General features: G+C 39.2%; 1 protein-coding gene across 1 annotated transcript; it reads left to right on the forward strand.

Moving 5' to 3' along the window:
• Positions 1–5,302: 5,302 nt before the first annotated feature.
• ZC3H15 (zinc finger CCCH-type containing 15) lies at positions 5,303–14,449 on the forward strand. Its single transcript, XM_005030717.6, has 10 exons — positions 5,303–5,524; positions 6,494–6,595; positions 8,171–8,282; positions 9,159–9,311; positions 10,397–10,488; positions 11,175–11,357; positions 12,049–12,195; positions 12,367–12,471; positions 12,754–12,880; positions 13,643–14,449. Exons 1-10 carry the CDS (start codon positions 5,447–5,449, stop codon positions 13,834–13,836), a joined length of 1,293 nt encoding a protein of 430 aa, XP_005030774.2. The 5' UTR covers positions 5,303–5,446; the 3' UTR covers positions 13,837–14,449.
• The last annotated feature ends 8,594 nt before the right edge of the window (positions 14,450–23,043 follow it).

Consider the following 23,043-nt stretch of genomic DNA (forward strand, 5'->3'; position numbering starts at 1 on the left):
TAGCACGGATTGAGATTATTTCTCTTGAAAAAGCAGATTATTGGTAACTCTCAGATTTTTTTTTTTTTTGTGGATTTTGTGTGTGTGTGTGTGGTGGGGTTTTTGGTTGGTTGTGGTTTGTTTTTTGTTCTTGTTGTTAAGATTAATACAGCAACTGATCTAACAGTAATCCAAGTATCAACGAGGCAGCTAGCAGCTAGCAGCCATTTCTCAAAATGGCTGCTACCCACCACTTTTACCATTTCTCTGCAGGCTTGAAAACGCGTTTAGGCTTCAAAATCCACTGATGCTGCCACAGAGGAAACAAAAGTTTGCTTTTCTATGCTGCTTTTAGAAAACTGCACACAGGCAAACCAAGCAGCAGCCACACAGCAAGAGGCTGGCCTTCCCTCACAGCGGGGCAGCAATGGCGTCCATCTTGGCTGGGCCCTCTCCTCACATGGCAGGCCGCACAACAGCTGCCCTGAGCACAGCCTTGTTCTTAAACAAAACTTCTTTTCTTCACATCAGCCAAGTCTAATACCTCAGATATGTGACAGAACAGGGCCTGGTTTTGTCTGAAATTCACCCCACACATGTACCTAGGCTGTGGCTTGCCTGTTCATCATACCTCCGTTTATTTTTTGGTTGTGTTGAAAACTTACTGGAAGCTGTTTGCTTTCTTCCCTTTCCTACTTTTTCCTGAGGGGAAGAAACACGTTTTTAAGTTCCCTCTATTTTGTTCCAGAAAAGATCCTTGCAATTGGATTATACAGCATAACAACTTTAAGGGTATACAATATTGGATGAATTTCCAAAATATTGAAATTTTAAATCACTCATCTTAAAGGCCGAAGTCTCTTCAATTTCTCAATTAACATGTCAAAAGTAAAAAGATAAAGACTTCACAACTCTAAAAATTGTTTTGTTGTCATGTGTTGTTTTTTTTTTTTTTTTTCACCCTTTTTTTATTAGGTTAATTGCCTTCTTTTTAAGCCATGTTTTCAGAAAGTTTTATTGTCCTTTATAGATAACTTAAAGCCTGAAGGACCTTCGCATATCCACAGGCCTTGAAAGATAATTGATAAAATGGGTTATTCGAAAAACTACAGTAATTAAGATACAGCACAAGTAAGCAGTAAGTTAGTCACCTCAAGAACATCTAAGACAGGTCTTTCTTGACCCTTATCAAGCTTAAAATGTTCTTACCCCACTAATACGGGTAAATAACTCTCTTTAAACAGCACTTACATTGCTCTATTTACATTAGCTTTTATTTCTACCATGTGAGGCGGCCCACAAATCCAGACTAACAAAAAAAAATTCCCTTAACCTAAACCTACATAAATTTACCCCAAGCCTTTCTCGTACTTCACCACCACTAAGCCCCAAAATATATATATCAATATACATACAATAAATAAGCAAACAAACAAGCAAAAAACTATAACAACACTCACTTTTCAATAGTACCCTGACAGGAATTACAGGCCATTTATCAGTTGCTTAGAAAAAGTATATGGAGCACTTTTCTCTCCCTCTGAGACTAGTAAATAATGCTATCCAGGTGGCTTTTACCATTACCCATAACACCCCCCACTTGATTAACCAATTAAATTAAGTAACTTAAGTAACCAATTAAGTTACACTTGTTCTTATAAAAAGGTTCTGTTAAGGGGGGAGAGTAGTGTTCTATAGGTATATCTTTACATTGTTGTTTGAATAGTATGGTTATAGGGGCTGTCTTATAATAATCAAATATTAGGATTCAGACTTTTTAGGAAGGATAGGCTGAGAAGATAAAGAGGGAATGTTGGCCTTTTTGTCAGCGAAGAGTTGGAGCTTGTGGACTTTGCCTGGTGTTGGATGAAGACTTGACTGAGAGTCTATGGGTTAGCGTTAGAGAGAACATAGTTGGGTGACGATACGGTGGTAGTCTGCTGTGGGCCCTCTTACCAAAAAAACCCAGCAGGTGAAACCCTATATAGCCCCATAAGCACAGCCACATGTTCACAAGCCCTGGTCCCTGTAGGTGATTTGCAGTGCCCCAGTATCTGTTGGAGGGACAGCACAGCATGGCAGAAGACAGACCTGGACATACTGGAAAGAGTCCACTGGAAGGCCAGTGAGATGATCAAGAGACTGGAGTATTTCACATTCATTGTGACACTGGAAGAGGTGGCACTGCTCAACACGGAGGAGTTCTTATTATAAATAGTCGGGGGGATGGGGGGAGCAAAGAAAATGGAGCCAGGCTTGTTTTGGTGGTGACCAATGGAAGGATAAGAGGCACAAACTGAAATACAAGAGGTTCTGTCTAAATATTGGGAAGTTATTTACTATGTCCCTGAAAGAGCACTGACACAGATGTTGTGGTTTAACCTGGCTGGCACCTAAACACCACATAGCCATTTGCTCACCCTCCCTCCTCCCTCTCTGGTATGGAGGAGAGAAGTGGGAAAGTGAAGCCTGTGAGTTGAGATAAAGACAGTTTATTAAGACAGAAAAATAGTAACAACAACAATAATGATAATAGTACTACTACTACTAATGTGTACGAACAAGTGATGCACAATGCAATTGCTCACCACCCGCTGACTGATGCCCAGCCTAACCCCGAGCAGTCCAGCCCTCCTCCCCCCAAGATAGCCACCCCTATGTATTGTTTAGCATGACCCCAGATGGGATGGAATACCCCTTTGGCTAGTTTGGGTCAGCTGTCCTGGGTCTGTCCCCTCCTAGCTCTTGCTGCACCCCCAGCCTGCCCACTGGCAGGACAGAGTGAGAAGCTGAAACGTCCTTGGCTTGGTGTAAGCACTGCTCTACAACAATTAAAACATCAGCGTGTTATCAGCGCTCTTCTCATCCTAAGCCAAAACATAGTGCCCTACCAGCTACTAGGAAGAAAATTAACTCTGTCCTAACTGAAACCAGGACAACAGGTTGCCTGGAGAGGTGGAGTCTGTCTTTTGAGATCTTCCAAAGCTTTCTGGACATGGTTCTGGGCAACTTGCCCTAGGTGTCCTTGCTTGAATAGGAGGGTGGGACCAGAAGACGTCGAGTGGTCTCTTCCGACCTTAACCATTCTGTGATATGTAAGGTAGCTTGAACTGAGCTGATGACAATTCGCTATTTCTGCTTGGCCTAAGAGAGAATAGCTTGGAAGAATATGCTATGTTCATGTTGTCTTTTTCAGTCTCTTTATGGCAACTTTGAACCTGTTACTGGGGTTCAAGACAATCAGGCAAAGGTGTAGAGGGCCAAAATATTATTTTAGTACAACTGTGAAAACAAGTGGGTCATAAATGTTGCTGGGGGGTGAATTATTCAAACACAAAAGCAATACCTAACGATGAGAAGCATCAAGATTTTCTGATGCTAGTGAAAATTGCTCCTTGTTCAGAACCAAATGCCAACTGTATTTCTTTGACTGCACTTTTGTAAGTTCATGCTCACTTTACTTTCTCATTTAGCATAAGTACATGGTAACATTTTTATTTCACTGGAAAGAACAGTACAATGCATTAAATTTAGCTTACATTTTTATTTGTGGAAAATGCACACGTAACATGGTGAAACAGTAATTTGAAAAGTAAAATTGATGCTTGAGCTACACATAAACATTTTAAATTCAGTTACTCATTTGTTATTCATTCAATTATTCATAAAGCAATTGGTGTTAGTAAGAACTCCAGTAAGGATCTTAATTGTCATGGTACAGAAAAAGAAAAGAAAGAAGAAAACAAAAAAACAAACAAACAACAAAAAAAAAGAAACTAGAATTACCTCAACTGGTATCTCTATGGTTAGTTTAAGACCTTTTAAAATGAAATGTCATAGGTAGCACTCATCTGTATTAGCTCACAATTTGAGCATCAGCTAGTTCTAAATTTAATGGTGAATGTCAGCTAGAACCAAGTTGCATAAATTTCCAGGAACTTGAAATAAAATGCTGTTATTCACGCTGAGATGGATAACCCTTTTAAGTATGTATTTCATAAAGAAGTACATCTGGAAACAGACAACCAAGACCCTGAATTATCTTGCTGTCTCTGGTAGTTTATAGGGATTGCACCTCAAGTGGTGTGATGTATTTCAAATGTCTGCATCCAGGCCACAAAACTGCAAAAAGATGTATGCAATTCACTCCAGATGGAGTGCGTGTCAGGGGCACACAGGCTGCAGGTCAGTAAGGCAGGGAAGGCACAGAAATACTAGTCTCAAATTCCCAACCATCAGCAATGTTCTCCCAGCTTGCAACTTCAGTAATTCTAATCTAGTGATTAGAAAAGGCAAAGATAAACTTTTTTTTTTTTTTTTTTTTTTTTTTTTTTTTTTTTTTTTTGAGCATGCAAGCAGTGACATGTATTATAGCTGGTAGTTATTTAGCTCAGCAGTCTGAAAAATCAGGATCCTTTCTTAAACTAACAGAATGGCTTCTGTTGCAGATCATCAGGTGTGTAAATTCTGGTAAGAACAGCTCTCTTGGTAAAACTGCCTGTTGTCTTATTTTGATGTTCATGTTGTCTCATTTGGAGTTCATTCAGGTTTCTTACACCCTTTCTACAGAAAGATGTGTCATTCTCAGAGGAACCCAAATCCAGCCTTGGCACTTAGTAAGATGAACTGAAAGCTTATCTCCTCTCAGGCAGGCTGCCACTGTTTAACAGGCTAAAACCTGGCCCAGGCAGACTGCACTGAGGTGCAGGCTGCCTTCTGCAGTCAGACGCCTTATTTACAAGTGATTGTTTATTTAGTAGAGTTCCACTGAGTAGCTAATGCTCCAACGAAGCTCCTTACAGTAGCACACGTTCTCTCCCTTCAAGCCCTAGCAACTGGGCTTCAATGCACCAAAAAATTGTGAAATTCAGTACAATTTTTTGGAGGGCAGTCTTCAGAGAAAAGCGTGGAGTTGTGGGGAGCGGCTGACTGGAGGTTTATGTGTTACTTGAAAGTTGGAGTAGACTGGGAGAGCATTATTTTCTCTGCCTTGTGATTGCCTGGCTTGTAGGCTGCCTAACATACTGATAGCATGGAAACTGCAGCTGGCACTAAGTGGGAAGGCACTCCCAGAGCAGCGATCTTCCTTCACGTGGCAGAGAGCAGCGAAAACCATCACCCTGCCCAACGCGCTTCATCTCCACAAGACACATTCCTCCCCGAGCCCCCGGCTGCTGCGGGCAGGCTCCCCCATCCCCTCTCTGCGCCACCACAGCCTGCGGGAGGCTGCCCAAGATGGCGGCGGCGCCTCAGCGCCCCGCGCCGCTTGGCGCCTCCCCGCCCGGCGGCGCGCGGCCTGCCGGGACGCACCGGGCGCTGCCTTCCCAGCCTGCCCCGCGGCACCGCCGCTTTCCGGTGCGGCCTCCCCGGCGGCGGCGGCGGCGGCGCTGTCCCGGCCGGGCCCGTCCCGTCCTGTCCCGGTCTTTTTCCCTTCCCTTCCCCTTTCCTTCCCCCTTCCCCGCCCGCCATGCCCCCCAAGAAGCAGCAGCAGCCGGCGGGGGGCAGCAAGAAGGCGGACCAGAAGAAGAAGGAGAAGATCATCGAGGTGAGGCCGGGCCCGACAGCGCCGCGGGGGGGGGGGGGGGGGGGTTCTGGTGTCGTTGCTGGGTCCGGCTGTGTGGGGTAATTCCACTTTTATGTCGGGTAATTAAAAAAAAAGAAAAAAAGCTATCAAATCAAAGGCACAGATAGGTTTTAAGTGCGGTATTTCAGCTACAAACAGCAATTGCTGTTTCAGATCCGTGTGTGAAACAGAGCCATCCTTTTTCTTTTAATGAAAACTTTAACAGGTTTGGTATAGAAACTTGTTTCTAGTAGTAAAACTGAAGATGTGGAGGAAGATTTGGCTCAGGCGGTGTAAACAGCAGCTTATTGCAGCGGAGTTTAGGATATACAAACACACGTCTGGACTGGATGTGGGGGAAACACTTAAATAAATCAGTACAAAATACTTGGGGGAAAAAGAGGAAAATGTTTAATGCGGCAGTGTTGACCTGCATGACGTGAAGATCAAAGATTTATGTATGAATACTTGAAGAGGGAAATAGTAGGTGGTTTCAAGCAGATAGAAGGAAAAGACAGTGTTTATGACTATTCAGGTTTTATTTTCCAGTTGTAGCTTGTAATCAAAAAGATCTTGCCTATTTGTCTTGAGGAGTCTTAAAACACTGCGTGCAAACACATGCATTAATATTTGGACGTGATTGGATCTGGGGAGAAAAGCAATAGCTCACAAAACAGCAGTATTTAGTCCTGTCTTTGGAAAAGCGAATTTTAAAGATTGTACAAATGGGGAATGCTGTCCATCTTGTTTCTTCTATTGGTCATGTTGCTAGATGTGCTAAATGGCACTAAATTTGTGTTTAACTAACAGTCTGAGAGGAGTGGCAAGGGTTTTGTTATGTTTTTTTTTTTGGGGGGGGGAGGTATTTTTTTATTTTATTTTGTAATAACGTGAATTTGTTCTAACTATTGGTCAGTCTTAAATAATTTGTGCTCATCTTTTGACTTATAGGACAAAACCTTTGGCTTAAAGAACAAAAAAGGTGCAAAACAACAGAAATTTATCAAGGCTGTGACTCACCAGGTTAAATTTGGTCAGCAAAATCCACGCCAGGTAAGCATTGCATCTGTAACGCTTTTCCTACTGGGTAGTGGAATCATCTTTACCCTACGTACTGATTGTCACATGATACTCGAGTAGAAAACAAGTTCAAATGCTCTTTTTTTTTTTTTCGATTCTCACCTAATCTAAGAAATAGCAAATCACGAAAAATAAAAATAATTCGTATTTAGTTGGGCATTGAGATAAAGTTTGAAACAGTTACAAACTCATGTGCTTGTTGTTCTACCCATGGAAGTACTTACTATAATTTCAAGTGGAAACAAGTCTTACAATTACATGTCTAATTGATAAACTGGTCAGAGAAACTGAAGTTCGGAGCCACTGCTACTACTGCTTTGCTCTTGTTTTGTATCATGAAGTAAAATGTTAGAATGGCTGAGTTACAGTGTTTTGCTTAGTCAGAAAGCACAGATTTCATAGAAATATTACTCCAATGGATGCAAGCCAGGTCTTGCTGCTACAGCGCTAGAGAAGTTAGCTGCTAGGTATTCACACAGCTTCCTGTTAAACGAATAAGCCTACAGAATAATGACATTTGCGGCAGCTAACCTCATGATGTCATAACTGGTGTTGAATTCCTTACATAGCATTAGGATAATCTAATAAATGACAAATGCAACTTTAATGTTGATGCTCATGTCATGAGATGTAAAATTCTTGAAGTGGTAAGGATTATTTGATGTCACTTTGAAAGCATAGATACTACTCAGGCAGTCCTTCTGAAATTTCTCTCTCAAGTCCCTGAATCCTGTAGCACTTACAACAATACTATATGTAAATTAATCAGTCAAAAATAATTTGTTCCTCAAATACTCTTAGCTATTAACTGGTGGATGTTAGAAGCTAGTTTCAGGACAGTTAATGCCTGTCTTATTTTGTAAAATACTTTTCAGTATTTAAATCTGTCAAGATTTAAAAAAAAAAAAAAAAAAAAAAAAAAACAGCTATTTTCATCTTCATGCTTCTGGAATCCTAGGGTGAATCGAAAAAAATAAATAAATAGATGTTTTTGTTTATAAACTACTGGTTATTGTTGAAACATTAATTTGTCAAGTCCATATAGGTTTAAACAAATAGTGTTCCAAAAGTAGTTTGCTACTTCTACAGACAAATACTGTGGCCATGCTACTGGTATACGTGACAAGAATAAAATAGCACATGGGATACAAAAGAGAAGCTTTTTGCATGGATCTTGAAGTACCTGGATAGATTAGTTGCGCTGCTAAAGCATCACAAAAGAGTAGCTAACTTTTCCTTTCCTCATTGTCCATCTTGCACTTGGTTTACGAGCTGGTAAAGGTGGAGTAGAGGTAGCAGCATCCCAGACCTTTAACAGATTCTATTTGAAGTGTTTTCTGTTTGAAATGTCACTGCCACTAGATGGCGTTCTCCGTTCATAAAAGGACAGGAGTTCTAAAAAACGAAGAAATCACAGGCTCCCTGTCTGCACTCCCCTCCCTTGCTAATTGAGAATGATGTGCTGTGCTATTTTAATTTACCATTCATATAAAGTGAGTAATGGCATTCTAATTTTCTATTAATAATTTCAAATTGGGGTCATTGTAGGCTGCTCAAACAGAAAGTGAAAAGAAATTAAAGAAAGAAGATAAGAAAAAAGAACTACAAGAATTAAATGAACTCTTCAAGCCCGTGGTTGCTGCACAGAAAATTAGCAAAGGTATGAGCAACTGAAACTTCCTTTATGTACTGTTTTCATACGTCTACTTCAGGTAAAATAACCTGCTAAAAATGCCAGCTCGCTGGCTGGCTCACTGCCAAGTAGATAGGTCATTTCTTTATATAGTGTACATAGTATTTTGTCTGCTTGGCATTTTATTAGGAACTCCTATGGGGTTACTGGATCTTTAGAATACTGAAGGCTATATTGATATCGACAGGACTTGTAAATACTTGTCCAGTAGATATGTTTCTACCACTTTTCATTTCTTACTTCCTGATGGTCAAATAATTATGTCAGTGTGATGGTGTTTACTTCAAAATCGTAGTTAGTGGTTGAACAGTTCATACTGTAACAACATGTTTATTTTGGAGGCCATGACCAGCCACCTGATTTCTTTATAAAAGAAAGTAAATGATCTGGATGGGTGTGGTTTAGGTTAATGAAATTTATTCCAGCATGTTACTGATTATATTACAGAAACATTGACATTGAAAAGATGCTATGACATGCATTAGAGGCAAAAACAGTTTGTTGTATAGGGAAGATTTTGCATAGCGTGCTATCTGGTATGCGAATAGTTTGTTCAGGCACACACTTCTGCCACAGTTAATTAAATAGTCAAATGTCAGCTTTGAAATTCAGTCCAAATACCCCACTGTATGAACTATAATGACACCTCTATCTGCTTGAAGGAAGGAGAGGTGCTGAACTCCACATGAAATAACTTTAATGTTTAACATGTTTTCATTCTATGCAGATCCTAAAGACGGGATCCTAGCCATTGTGTCTCAGAACTTTTAAGATGTAGCTTTTGCTCCAGATTAGTGTTTACCTTATAAAAATCACTAAAATATGACAATTTTCTTCACTCAGGTGCTGATCCCAAATCTGTAGTTTGTGCTTTCTTCAAGCAAGGGCAGTGCTCTAAAGGAGACAAGTGCAAGTTTTCTCATGATTTGTCTTTGGAAAGAAAGTGTGAAAAACGAAGTGTCTACATTGATGCAAGAGATGAAGACCTTGAGAAAGGTATATAATGCTTCTATGAAATGATAGATAAAAGGTGGCTATTCTGGTTTTGCAGTTGTATTGTTAAGATTAAATGAGTTGTGTTGCATTATATGATGCTGAAGACCAAGGCAACCCATACTGCTGTTTGAAAGGAAGAACAACAGTGAAACATGATTTTAAAAGCTTTCTTAGAAGTATTTTTTTGAAGATATTTTGATAAAGTATCACATAATGGTCTTGAGTGGTGTATTTTAAACCCTGCTGTGTGAAGCGTTATGTTATACAAGTAGCAGTTTGTATGGTGTTTAATCTTTATTGTAGTTGCTAATTTTGTGCAAATTCTCCAAAATGTGAGTGCGTAAGGGACAAGTGTGGTGAGCAACCATAGCTGACTGAGAGAACTGTTTCTAATGTTTGCCAGTTGGATGTGGTTTTTGAATTCAAGCTGCTTGGGATTTTTTTCTGAGTTTTCATTTCCTTTTCCCAAATCATTTGCTGGCAAAGTACTCTGGGTTTTGCTTTCCCTTACAAAGGTTAGGGATTGTATATTAAAATAAATTATTCTGGTTTTCCACAACAGATGAAGTCTCTGACCCTATGTAAATTGTAGCTTCTGTCATCCTACATTAGTGTGATTGGATCCTATAGATGCTACTGTTCTACTGTTACTGTTAATAATCTTGCTTCCTTTGATGGCACATCCTTTTAACACTGAAAATTTGGTATGTTTGGTATTCAGTTATGTTGTCTGTTCTTCTGGATGTTAGCGTCCAGCCTTCTCTTTTATTCTGTCATCTTGTTCTTCTCTCCCCCTTTCCATTCCAGATAATGTACATATGGGATGACATGTTTCTTAGTCTTTAACTGAAACACACTTTATGCATGTCAAAAGATAAGCTTCTAAGGTTTTTGAGGAAAAGGTCTTGTGAGCATCACAGGAAAGTCTGACAAGTTCACTACAGAAGTCTGAATTTATCTCCCATTCTGTAGATTAACTAAAATGTAAGAATTACTGATTAAAACTGCTATTCAGAGGAAAAGCCACAGGACGGTGCTGTTTAGTGTTTGGCATGTTTGTGAAATGACCTGTTGTCTTGTTCTAGATACAATGGATAACTGGGATGAAAAGAAGCTAGAAGAGGTGGTGAACAAGAAGCATGGTGAGGCGGAAAAGAAAAAACCCAAAACTCAAATAGTATGTCTTTTTGTCCTTTTTTTTCCTTGAGTTGTAGTATGTGTTAATTAGCAGCAGAGAGAAGCTAGTTCAGTCATTTATAGTTCCTGATCTCTTACTTGAAGAGTATTCTTTAGTTTGTGTGCTAAATGCTATGATACCTTTCTGCTGTTTTTTGGGACTATTCACCTTATTTTCAATACCAAATAATTACATATTCTATTGATTCTTCCTAAATGTGCAAAAAAATTAAATTCTGGGGCTGTGTTATGAATTCCTTGTGGAAAGCTCCAGAATGGTATATCTTTACCTCAGGATCATGAGCTGGAACGTGTAACATCTGAGATTGGTTACATTTATTTTGATTAAAAGTACACTGGCATTGGTGGGCTTGAATAGAAAGATTGTTAGCATGCTTTTTCTTACCTGTGCTGCTCGGTTTACGAAGTACCCAGTTGTCAGTCTTCTGAGTCATCCCATCTTTCTCAGATTGATAATGAGGGAAAAAAGCCATTGGAATACCTGATAGCTTTAGATAATTAGCTGCACTTCCTTTGTCTACCCTTTTTTAATACCATTGCATTTCACACGTTTCTTATCTTCATTTTTGAGTGCACATGGCTGATTTACTGTACTTATGTAGTAGCTATACTAGTATAAATGGGGCTGAAAGAGAATGCAGTGCTAGTGACCTTTGTTTTATGCAGGTCTGCAAATACTTTCTTGATGCTATTGAAAACAACAAATATGGATGGTTTTGGGTCTGTCCGGGTGGTGGAGACAATTGTATGTATCGCCATGCACTCCCTCCAGGTTTTGTATTAAAAAAAGACAAAAAGAAGGAGGAAAAGCAAGACGAAATTTCCTTAGAAGATCTAATAGAAAAAGAGGTAAAGTTGTCAACAAGGTACCTGTTGGTGGTGTTTGTTTTCATTATACTGAAAAGAAGATAAAATTGTAAATAACTTCCTAATGAATAATTGAAAAGTATAAAATGTTTTTAGAGGCTCTGTGAGCTAGGGTGAGGGATACATAGCAATTAATTCATGGTTTTTATTTCAGTAAGTAATTTTAAAAATTAGGTCTGAATATTTACTGTTAGGGTGGATATCCCTAATCCTGTTTTCGAGGCTTTCTCTTTCTTGCTTTTTCTCTTTTTATCTGTTACAACTGCTTCTATGGGCCTTCCTCATCCTCAGTTCACTGCTTCCTTGGTTGTCGCATAACTCAAATCGTGAGGAAGCAACACTAAGGACGGGGCCTCCTAAAGACTTTGCAGCTCTGCTTCTGGCACCATTGCCTGACAGTGTCAGTTTGAGGAGAACCTAAACTAATGCCGTTGGTTTCTTTCCTCCTACGCTTTTCGTGTTAGCTTTCATGTCAGCTCATCTCACTAACTGGAAAATCGTGCGTGGAGTCAAACTTTATGTTGATGGGGCATGTTTAACAGTGGTAAGAGTGCAAAAGGAATTAGAAAGAAATGTTTTTAATTAGGTTCTGGAAAAGAGCAATTAAATCTTTAATTTAATATATAGCCTTTGGAAACAATTTCTACCATTAATCAGTCTTTTTACTTGACAGCGTGCTGCCTTAGGACCAAATGTTACCAAAATCACTTTAGAGTGTTTCATTGCATGGAAGAGAAGAAAAAGACAAGAAAAAATTGATAAGGCTGAGCAAGATATGGAAAGGAGGAAAGCAGACTTTAAAGCGGGCAAAGCATTGGTGGTACGTTCTACACTTCAATTCTTAATATAAGAAGAAAGAGTAAATGAGTTTTGCATTAAGGTAGCTGCCTTGGAATTGTTTTGCTTTTGTTTTTGTTTTTTTTTCTTTAATTTTCCTTAATGGCATTTAGAATTCTGTGAAGTGATAAATCAGATTTCTTTCTGTTACTAGATTAGTGGACGTGAAGTATTTGAGTTCCGACCAGAGTTGGTTGATGCAGATGATGAAGAAGCAGATGATACCCGCTATACTCAAGGAACAGGAGATGATGATGAGGTAAAGAACACGGGCAACTCAAATAATATTTCAAGTTACAATATTGCAATTTACATGCAAGCTTTGTAAGTTTTTTTGGAGAGCTTAGTAAAACTTAATTTGAGAGTGCAACTCTTACAGTGCAATTAATGTGCTGGGTTCACAATTGAACACTACTACAGAATATATTTTTCTCAGTTTTGGTGTCAAAAAGGAAGATGAAAAAAACGTGTAGAAAAACTGCTGAAATTAGAAATTCTGTGGAAGCATCATTTATAGAGAGCATCTTGGTGTACTTTTCAGATGGAAGATCCTGTGTGCATAAACGATGTGGATTTGAGCCTCTATGTCCCAAAGGCTGTTGATGAGACTGGTATTACTGTGGCTAGTCCTGAGCGATTCAGCACATACACTTCAATAGAAAAAGACGGTAAGTTCATTATTTAGGCGTCACTTCTAAGGGAATGAATTGTTAAATGCTCCCCAAAAATCAGGTAGAAATGAGTTTTTGATTCTCCAAAAAGCATCATTTGTTATTTTATTAATTTAAAAAAATATGATCATGGTGTTTGTCGTTACTGAAGGTATTGCTTCTAGCAAATTCTATACACTTCAAATTTTTCTGAAATTCAACTTTAAATAAAAGGTAGTGTGTTTGACCACTTTAAGAAAATCCATGCAACACCTGTTTATTTGGGCAATTCCTCCATCTTTAAATTTAGTAAACAGACAAATGAATAATGTCAAGAAATACAAGCTTCTCTTAATATTTTTCTACATATCTTAGATTAACTTGTAATTTCTTCAAGTAAAGACTTTATTGTTCTCTGCTTGTAGAATACATACCCCAATTTTTAAGGTTTAACCTTAAAAAAGGTTTAAAGTTTTTAAAGTTTAACCTTAAAAAAGTCTTTAAAGTGCAGGTGTTGAATTGGGAGTAACTCATTGTTTGACTCAGTTACAATAATAGTAGTTAGTGTTTGAGTTTGTGTTTTTTTAAGCCTGTTCTAATTAATGATCCAAGCCTGTGTATTAATTGGATACATGCAATTTAGTTTGCATATGTAAATTGAAACGATATAAAAAGTGATTATTTCAAAAATTTCCGAGCCTCTTCAGTAGGATTGTGGACTACTGATTAAGAAATTTTTGACATTGTCATGTGTAAAATCAATATTTTCATTATTTTCAGATAATAAATTAAGTGAAGCTTCTGGCGGTGAGATAAACGTCAGTGAGCAGAACGATTTAGAGGAAGATAATGATGGAGATGGGGAGTTGGAAAATGGAGTAATTGATGCAGTTCCAGTTGATGAAAATCTTTTTACTGGCGAGGACTTGGATGAACTAGAAGAAGAACTAAACACTCTTGATTTAGAAGAATGAATTAAAAAGCTCAAGTGCGGATTAAAATCTATGTGACAAAGTGAAAACTGACTACATTTTTTTCTCCTTTTTGAATAGAATTCTTAAACAGGATGTTTATGGTTACCCAGCTGATTCTGAGGGGCATGTGATATACCAGGAGTATTTTCCTTCAATCTCATCTACTCCAATCTTGACTATTATCACAGTAAAATATTCAGAGTAGTTTGTAATTACCTGACAGCTGAATTCACAGAAAATGAGATGGTATATTTCAACTAAAAGTAGGAAGCGTAACTGCTTTGCCAGTGTGCAAGTATAAGTGGGCACGTTGATACCAGGTACAGTATGAAATCAAAGGGAATGTTCTTTACCAGAACTTCATTTTAAATGGTGATTGTGTTGACTTAGAAACGGCCTGAAGTATTTTTTGGCAGTATACTAATGGAGCTGGTGCAGATTATGCTTCTTGAAGTTCTGATAAGCTTTATTTGATCAGCTGGATCCTGAGGATACAAATTGTGAACTGATACATCATACTGTACAGTGATACAGTGTCCTCTGTTTAAAATGTTTTAAACTTTCCCACTGCCTTTTGCCAACAAAACTGTAAATAAAAATTATCAACTTTAAATGACCTGTGTTGGTTTTCTCTTAAGTGAGGATATTACAGCAAACTGTTAACTTCATTTTTTTAATACATTGATAAACACTTTTTCTCCAGTCCTGATACAGTAATGCAGATGTTGGCTTAAGTTAAATTAGGGCTAATTGCAATTAGATTTTTTTCTACACTTTGTGCAGCCTGTAAAATTGAGCAAATTTACAGATTTAAAAACAGTGACTTTTCCCTCCTCCTGTTCTGCTCTCCTACCTGTCCATTAACAGTTTCAATACACCGTATGACACTTGCTGCTGTTTCCGGCTCATGCTTACCCTGCTGAGTTGTATGTTAGCTAAGACTGGGAGCACTGCAGAGCAGGGACGTTATGGTCTAACAAATGCCTGTCAGATCGTTGGTGTTATAAGTAACACCAAATTGTGCAGTAATAACACTCACCTCAAAGTGGAGCAGTGGATTTCATTGCATACCCTGCAGGGAGCAGTTACTAAGGTTTAAATAAGTCAATATGCCCTTTGAAAATTTATCAAAACCTTACCATAAGGACTTTCCTGTAGCAGTGCTTTTTCAAGCGGGCTGTGGGTTATGCCTCATCGCCGTGGTACTAAGTGTCTATAACAGTACTGCTGTTCTAATGATACCGTTTGTATCAATGTTTTTCTAAAGGTTTCAAGTTACTTCCTAAAGACTGTTAAAGTTCATGGCATTGTTAGTGAGCTTACTTGAACCGCTTTTGAGTGGGAATACTAGCTTTAATGGTTATTTTTGACACTGCTGAATCAACTCTTATTAATGCTATTTCTAAAATAGCTGACCTTTTTTTTTGCCCTTTTAGGAATCTTTGTGGACTTTTTTTTTCTTACAGGAACAAGAAGCAGTGTTTAGGAAGCAGAGACCTACTGGAATTGACTTGTAACTCTAAGTGTTTAAGGAGAAGCTGCAATATCAGATAATAAATGTTTATTTCTGGAGAATTTTCTCTCGTGGCCAAAAGTAGAGTGTTGAGAGATTATTGTATTACACTGGCCAGCGACAGGATAGCTGGGTATCAGGACACTTAAGAATGCAATTCATGTTTGAATGTATGATGCGTAATTTTTCAAAGCTGTATATTTTAAATGGGAATAAAAGTGATTTAATCATCATTACGGACAAAAATGACTTTTGTCTTGGAGGCTGTTATTTTGTGTGTAATAGTGATTTCTGTAATGCTGATCCATTTCACTGATCTAAAAATCTTAGGTCTTCACAATTGTGCTAAATGTTAGGACGGATTGGCCTTCGATACTATTTAAATACACTGAATATCCATGAGTTGAAGAAAAAGTTACTTTCATGGGCAGGAGACATTGCATGTTAATATTTCTTACTGGACAACAGTCCTCAACTATTTTTTATGGGGCTGGGGGGGGGGATTTTGATGAACTTTGGATGAAGCAGTGTTACTTTTTGTGGTGATTCAGTACTGTAAATATTAGATAGTTTTCATTTCCCAAATAGATAATATAGCAAGAGCTTGCACATACAAATCAGTGTATTTGATGAATACTTCTGCAATTCTTTAGTCAGATGCGTAGAATGAGTGCCGAAGTATACATCAGATATCTTGAATGCTGATTTCAAGCTATTTTGTAATGTTTATGTGCCTTAAATAGAGAAACAAAATCACACTACTATAATAAGCTACGCAAATTGAAATATTTTTATCCTTGCTTATCTTGCAAAAACCATACTTGGAAGCTGCATGAGCAGTGTTTGTTGTTCCATGTGTTGTTTTGGAATAACTTGCTGAAACTCTAGGGGTGATTGACTAAAGCAAAAATCTTACAAGGTTACATCTTTGTTTACCTCACGGTGAAATTATTACAGTCCTAAGTTGAGAGAATGAAATTGCTCGTATGTAAATATAGCTCATATATATATATATATATATATGAGCTATATTATATATATATATATATATATATTCACCTAAATACCTCAGGAGAAATACCCCCTGAATAACATCAATAAGAGTAAGATCACTGGAAAAGTGAGACCTGGGAAGCCAAAGGAATAGCAAGAAACTTTTAACAGCACTGGTACTGTATCAGACAGGGAGACTGCTTATCACTCCAAAAAGCAGGCACGTGGACTAGAAGGAGACAAGAACAGGGCGAGCCCATGCACTTCTCAGCAGTACTCGTCATACATAGTCTCCTTTTTCTGTCTGGACGATTTCCTCAACCCAGTTGTAATTTATGGCTTTCTCTTTACAGTATGTGCCCTCTTCTCCCCCTTGAACCTCTATACATCTTTAGCATCTCTTAGAATGCCAATTTGAGTATTTCAGTTCTGAAGAACACCAACTCCTTACTGTGTTTCCAAGCTAGCAACATTTTTTTTTTAATACATTTTTTTTTTTAATACATTTTTTTTTAATACATTTTTTTTTCTATTTTTTTTAATACAGAATTAGAAACTCTACCTCTTCATGGTGTTCAAGTTTTTGCTACGAATGGGCCTTAATCAGCAAAATCCTTAATGAAGCAAATAGTCTTTGCTCTTGGTTATGGACCAGATGTGTTTTATGTCTCTATAATCCCGTTAAGTGCTTTTTGTAGTGATATCTGCAAATCACCTTTCCCTTTTCCCACATGCTGGTATTAGAGACTTAGAAGTGACCTTGGCTTAGATCTGTCGCTTGTAGTTTTTTGCCTTTCAATAGATGCTCTATCTTTTTACAGAGAGTGGCTGTTGCTGGTGTTAGCAATAAGGCCAAGATGTTTTATTCATTTATGATGTTATAGCCTTAATATTTGAACACAATGGGTTCCTTCAGAGCACACTATTGAAATGAATGGTGAAAATAATCACTTCTTTTGATCGTAAGTACCAGCATTCCAGTTGTGCTTTGTGAAAGGGACTTCAGTAATCTTTATTTTACATTTGTGATTAAAAACTTCAGCAGTGTAATACACTCAAGAAAGGATGGCATGAAAGTGTACTCAGACTTAAAAATATGAGATGAGCTCCTAAATTCAAGGAAGATAGAATGGAAAACCGTGTATTACAAGTTGTCATTTAGAAATTGTTAAATTGCTATAAAAACACACGGGAAGATGCAAAACATTCCTGAAGGGCAAAGATGAGCAAGTTGTTCAAGAACAAAGTTCACAAGGCAAAATCATGATCTTTGTATGGTAAGCCATGAGGGAAATCTGCTCTACCAATGCTACATCACTGGACCCATGTTGGAATGAAGCTGTATTGTTGGTGTGTGATACCTTTTTAGAGCATTTTTTGTAGTTGTAGAAAACCTTTTATTAGTAACCTAATAAAAAAATAACAGGTTTGCTGTTCCAGGAGAATTTTTGTCCTGTTCATGTTTGATCTCCACTTCTGCCTAATTCTTTAGTTTACGTCCTGACCCTGGGGCTGTCACTGTTGTGCTCTGGGTGCTGCATGTAAAGATTGTCTCAAGGACTTTACTGTACTTGGGTGTCTGCAAGATAATACAAGTCCATCATAAGCTCTCTATCGGTTTTCTACTAATCCTGGAAACATTTAATGTTTAAGTAGGTGTCATGCTTAGGGAACAGTAGACTTAAAATCTTTTTTTTTTTTTTTTTTTTTTTTAATGGTGATTTGATGCCCATTTAGAGTTCCATACTTTCAGCTTAATGCCTCCTAAAAGTTTCAGGCACAAACGAGATGATAGTGACATTTCTAGCCAGGAAAATTTTAATCTGCCCTCTTCACCATCTTCTTTTGCTTCTTCTCTTCCTTCTCCCAGAGGCTTTGCTGACTGACCTCTCTTGGTGGGCCTGCTGTGCGAGCCAGCTGGCTGTGTGAGAGCAGGCGGCCTCCAAGGCTCCGCAGCGCCCAGCGGTGTGCTCTGCTGGGGCAGCCCCGGGGCTTGGTTTACGAGCGGAGAGAGGGGTCAGAAGGGACACAGCGAAGACGTGATCGTGGTAAACGTGTCAGATGAGTCAAATTGATCAAAAGGAGTTGATTTAAGCGTGGTTACCTTACTTTTGTCAGCTTTTTTCTTGACTAGGAAGTTAGTGGGTGTCGAAAACTGCTTTTTGTCAGTAGTATCGGCCCTACACTGGTCTCCTCAACCTTCTTGCTGTCAATACAGAACGTCTGGGTTCTGTAAATAGCAATTCTACGTTTCATGTCCCCCAGTGTTTTCCACACCGGAAACACCAAGTTAGTTTGACAGAATATTTGCTAAAAATAGATGGATGCACATTCTTTGTATGTATGGGAAGCAGGAAGAAGTGAAACAAGAACCCATACATGGTAAAAAAAGGGAAAATCTTTTAAATGTGCTCTTTATTCTTTACAGCATAGAAGTGTTTGCATGTTCTATCACTAGGAACTTGTCAGCCGTAATGGGCAGAGGTCTTTTGATAGAAGCAGAAAGAAAATTTACATTCCAGAAATTCTTTTGCCACCAGTACCCAGCTAGGAGCCTTTAGGAACGAAATCCTGGCAATTGAAGGGTAATGTACTCAAAGCAAACAGTAGCAACTTAAAACAAAATAAAAATAAATGTTAGAATCCCTAGAGACTCGATTCTGTGTTGATCTGTTATTTTTAGCTTTATTTTTTCACTTAAATGTGTTGTGTTTTTTTTTTTTTCCCTCTAGTGCAGCAGAAATATAGTCACCAGTATGATGTTTTGTAAACAATGGTATCCTTTGATTTTAATATTAATTCCAGACAGGACAATGTTTCTTGGGTGTAGGTGATCAAAATACAATGGTTTTTGGCATGAGGCTGAGTGTGGGTTCTTGTTTTGCTTTGAGAGAAGGGTGATTTTGTTCTTTGGGTTCTCTTCGGATAGGAAAGAGGAGGAAGTTTGAGCTTTGAGGCATTGTGTAAGATGGTAAAATGTTTTCTGAAGTCTAGAGGCTAGAGCTGATGGTTGAGCTGCATTATCATGCCTGGGTTCAAGCACTTAACACTCTTTTTGTTTGAGAGAGAGGGAAATATCTTTTTATAGATCAGTTTATCTTACTACTATCCTTTAGTGCTTTTGTATTTGAGTGTAAAACAATATTCAGAAAAAACAAAACAATTTAATTAGAGCATTTCTGAAGTATTACCCTGTCATAATACACCTTTCCATATCATCTAGAAAGGAACTCAGCTCTAATTTCTTCACTGCCTTCCGATCTCTTTGTTCTGCATGTTATTATTTTGCTACATACTCCCTCAACACATGCAAAACATGAAGTCATTGCTAAGCACTGAGAAGTCTGAAGATATATATATTTTTTCCATTATTGCTAACTAAGGAATTTTTCTGAAGTTCTAAACTTGGTTTTGTTCCAAATCCTTTGGCGAGGATGTAGAAGTGCCTGTGAAGTACAGAAGCACTAGAGGACTGATGGTTCAAGAGAAGATGTGGCATTGTTTCTGGAAGAGCTAATGCAGAAGCAAAAATGGCCACTCTTTGAGATAGAGCTTTATTAAATCACTTCAAAAATCCATGACAAAAAATAATAATGAAATGTGTGAAAAATTCTCTAGAACTATGGAATAGGAAGAAAAAGTTGTACATAAACTGTGGCACTTTTACTAAACATAAGATTATGTATGCTAACAACAGGAATGGCAATATCTCTGTAACAGGAAGCAGTGACCGCCAGTACTTCTGTATAAGCAGAGGCAGGCAAGAATGTCAGAAAACTGGAAAATGCCTCATCTTCTGGAAATTCTCCATAAATGGAAATTTATAGAAAGAGACCCCTGTCTTCTACACCTATGGATCAGGGCTGCTGGGAAGTGCTCTGTTTCTTTGTGTTCCTAGCAGAAGAGCAGAAGACAGTTTCAAAAGTATTTCTGCCAGATATAGTTGCTTTCTAAGTAAAAACTGAGTGTAGGTTCTAGTAATGTGTTCTATACCTCTGTTTTGTTTTGTTTTGTTTTATTTTTCTGGCTGATAGTTGCATTTGGTAAATGTAAAGAAGTACAGTAAAGTTAATGAGAGATAGTATGCAATTTATGTCCTCTGGAAAGAAAAAAAGCAGCTACAAAAAACTGGAGAAGAGCGTGGTGAAAAGATGGTAGAGATCACTGCTTGTTTATTTGAGTGTAATATTAGCACTCCTGTGCCTGCTGCTTACTTACCAGCCCCCCAGGATCAAAACAGAAGGGGGGATGCTGGAGAAGTGCAGTTGTGATCCGATAATGGCATCGGCCCATACAGGAGCTGTCGTGGTAGCAGTACCCAGCACAGGGAGCCCAAGTTTCTTCATGCAGTGAGCTACATAAATGCAATGCAACTACAGCCCTTTGGCAGGTGTAGGAGCAGCAGGAATACAGAAACATCCTCTATATGTAATGTGTGTGTTACACGCAGGATGATAGAGCAAAGAAAGCCTGCGACTTTGGTATTTCTGCTTGTCTGTTCTCTTTTTCTGGTTTGGAGGTAGAAAGCCAATTTTGTTATACTCTCTAGAGAAGAAAATTCCCTCGTCCCCTTCTAGGAAGTGTTGCTGGGACCCATCCTGGTGGAAGAGGCAAGAGAGCCCCATCTCTGCCAGGCAGCTTAGCTCCTAAAAGGTCCTGGTGAGTAACCAGCGTCCTGTGAAACACAACAGGGGCTTGGAGGAGCGACTGACTAACACTGAGAAAATATTGTTATCAGTGCTGAGCACATGAGAAGAAAAAAAATGGTACGACTCACTTCCTTTCTAACTGGAAGATTTCTATTTCTCTGCTGAGAGTCATTCCCCAGCTAGATGCTGCTTCTACAATCATGGTTATACCCTCATTGGCCCAAAGAAAAATCTGCCTTTAAGCCTCTGGCTAAGGACAGCTTTTGCGTCACCACTGAGTGAGGATTTGCTGGCCTGGTGCATTGCTGGTGGGACTGAAGCAACTCCGGATTGCAACATCCTACAGTGGTTTTGCTGTGCTCCTCACCCCGCAGAGCTTTTGTGCTTGGCAGGTTTCACGGCATTTCAAGAAAACTAATATTCATGTGAATATTAAACAAAAATAGAAATCCAAAGCACCAAATGCCCAAAATGAAATAACAAAGGCAGTCCATCTTTTTGTCAAGTTTGGCTTGCTTTCTGCTGTTTGGTTAGAAACTGAGTTACTTCTTAAAGCTCTGTTCAGGAAATTTAAGCCACTCTGAGTCAGCGTGGCTGAATGGCACAAGAGCAAAGCATGTGCAGAAACTGTCCCCTGGTTGAAGGTTTTTCTGGGTGCCTTATAGAGGTATCTCTGAACAAATCAGTGGTAATCCTTGCTGTGCTCCAGACATTAATACCATTCCTGCTGTAAAGCATTGGATTGACTGAGAGGCTGAAGCTTCATGCGTATGTGCAGGACATAAAGTCAATAAAGAACCCCAGCTCCCCACACCTTCCTTTAGGAAGTTTATCAGTAAGGTCTCCCCTGAGACCCCTGAAGGTCTCTTCATTAGACCAGACTCCCCCAGCTCCCTCAGCCGCTCCTCACAGGCCTTGTGCTCCAGGCCCTGTACCAGCTTCATAGCCCTTCTCTGGACGTGCTCCAGGGCCTCAATGTCCTTCTTTTATGGAGGGCCGTTGGCCTTCTTGACCACAAAATTATTTTTTGGGGAAGACCACGGGAGGTATCACACCTTGCCAAGCCTTTTAAGCAGGACCTTTGTGGCTTGCACATTGGTAATTTCTACCAAAGTATAGGACTTTTTCCATTTCTTGCTGGTGACTGTAATGTCATAAGGTGGAAAGACAGCATTGCAAAGGGAAAAAATTCTGACATACTCTGTCCATATTGCAGGCTAAAGACTAAGGAATGATATTTTAAAAAGGTGCTTGTCCTCCAAAAATGTCTTGCATCAAGCAAAGATTTGTTCAGCTGTGTTAACAGACGGTTGCATATGTAAAAGCTAACTAACAAGATCAGCAGCTTGCTGCCTCTGCCCATTTCGTAGTGGTTAATTTTCACCACCGAATAACTTTAGCAGACTGCAAATCATAAACTAGAGATACCAGGAGAGTAAACAGAGATGCATATAATTCATGTGCTTCCACTGTGTGATACTATCCCAGCAGCTGTTTATCTACGTGTTACTCATACCGAAAACCAGACAGGCTAGCAAGGAAAATCACATCCTCAATGAAAGGGTGGTTCCTGCTCTAAGTTAATAACAAAGTCCGCGTGGGGCTGGCGTTCTGTCTGACATTGTAACTCAGTGCACACCACAGCATCGCTCGCCCATCGGGCCTGCAGCAGGAGATGCTTTCCGTAGCGGAGGGTGAGATAGCTTGGGGTGGAAGCGCAGTCCCCTTGGGAGGAAGCTGTCCCGTGGCGATATCCCCAGGGATGTCAGCACGGCTGGCAGGGCACTGCGGAACCAGCCTCTGGCCCTTTGCTTAGCAGCCTTTAGGGGCTGAAATGTACCGAGCAGCCCCAATACCCTAACAGCAGCCTACCCCAACCCACCTGTAGCCTGAGCTGCTGACACACAGAGTACCCTTCACTTTGGTTTGTTACCGTCTGCATTTGGGAGCTCTCAGGAAAATTAGCCACGAGTATCAAGTCCGAGTTTAGGAACTCTCCAGTCAGGGAAAGAATTATTGTTTCCCGGTTGGCTTAATGAAGGAGTTACTGAT

This window comes from Anas platyrhynchos, chromosome 7 (genome assembly GCF_047663525.1).
Source record: "Anas platyrhynchos isolate ZD024472 breed Pekin duck chromosome 7, IASCAAS_PekinDuck_T2T, whole genome shotgun sequence".
NCBI lineage: Eukaryota > Metazoa > Chordata > Aves > Anseriformes > Anatidae > Anas > Anas platyrhynchos.

Excerpts from the sequence above, each read along its gene's own strand:
- ZC3H15 (XM_005030717.6), top strand. The coding sequence starts at position 5,447 with ATGCCCCCCAAGAAGCAGCAGCAGCCGGCGGGGGGCAGCAAGAAGGCG. Across the intron at positions 11,358-12,048 it reads AAGATCTAATAGAAAAAGAG|CGTGCTGCCTTAGGACCAAA; the intron begins GTAAAGTTGTCA and ends TTTACTTGACAG. Across the intron at positions 12,881-13,642 it reads CACTTCAATAGAAAAAGACG|ATAATAAATTAAGTGAAGCT; the intron begins GTAAGTTCATTA and ends CATTATTTTCAG.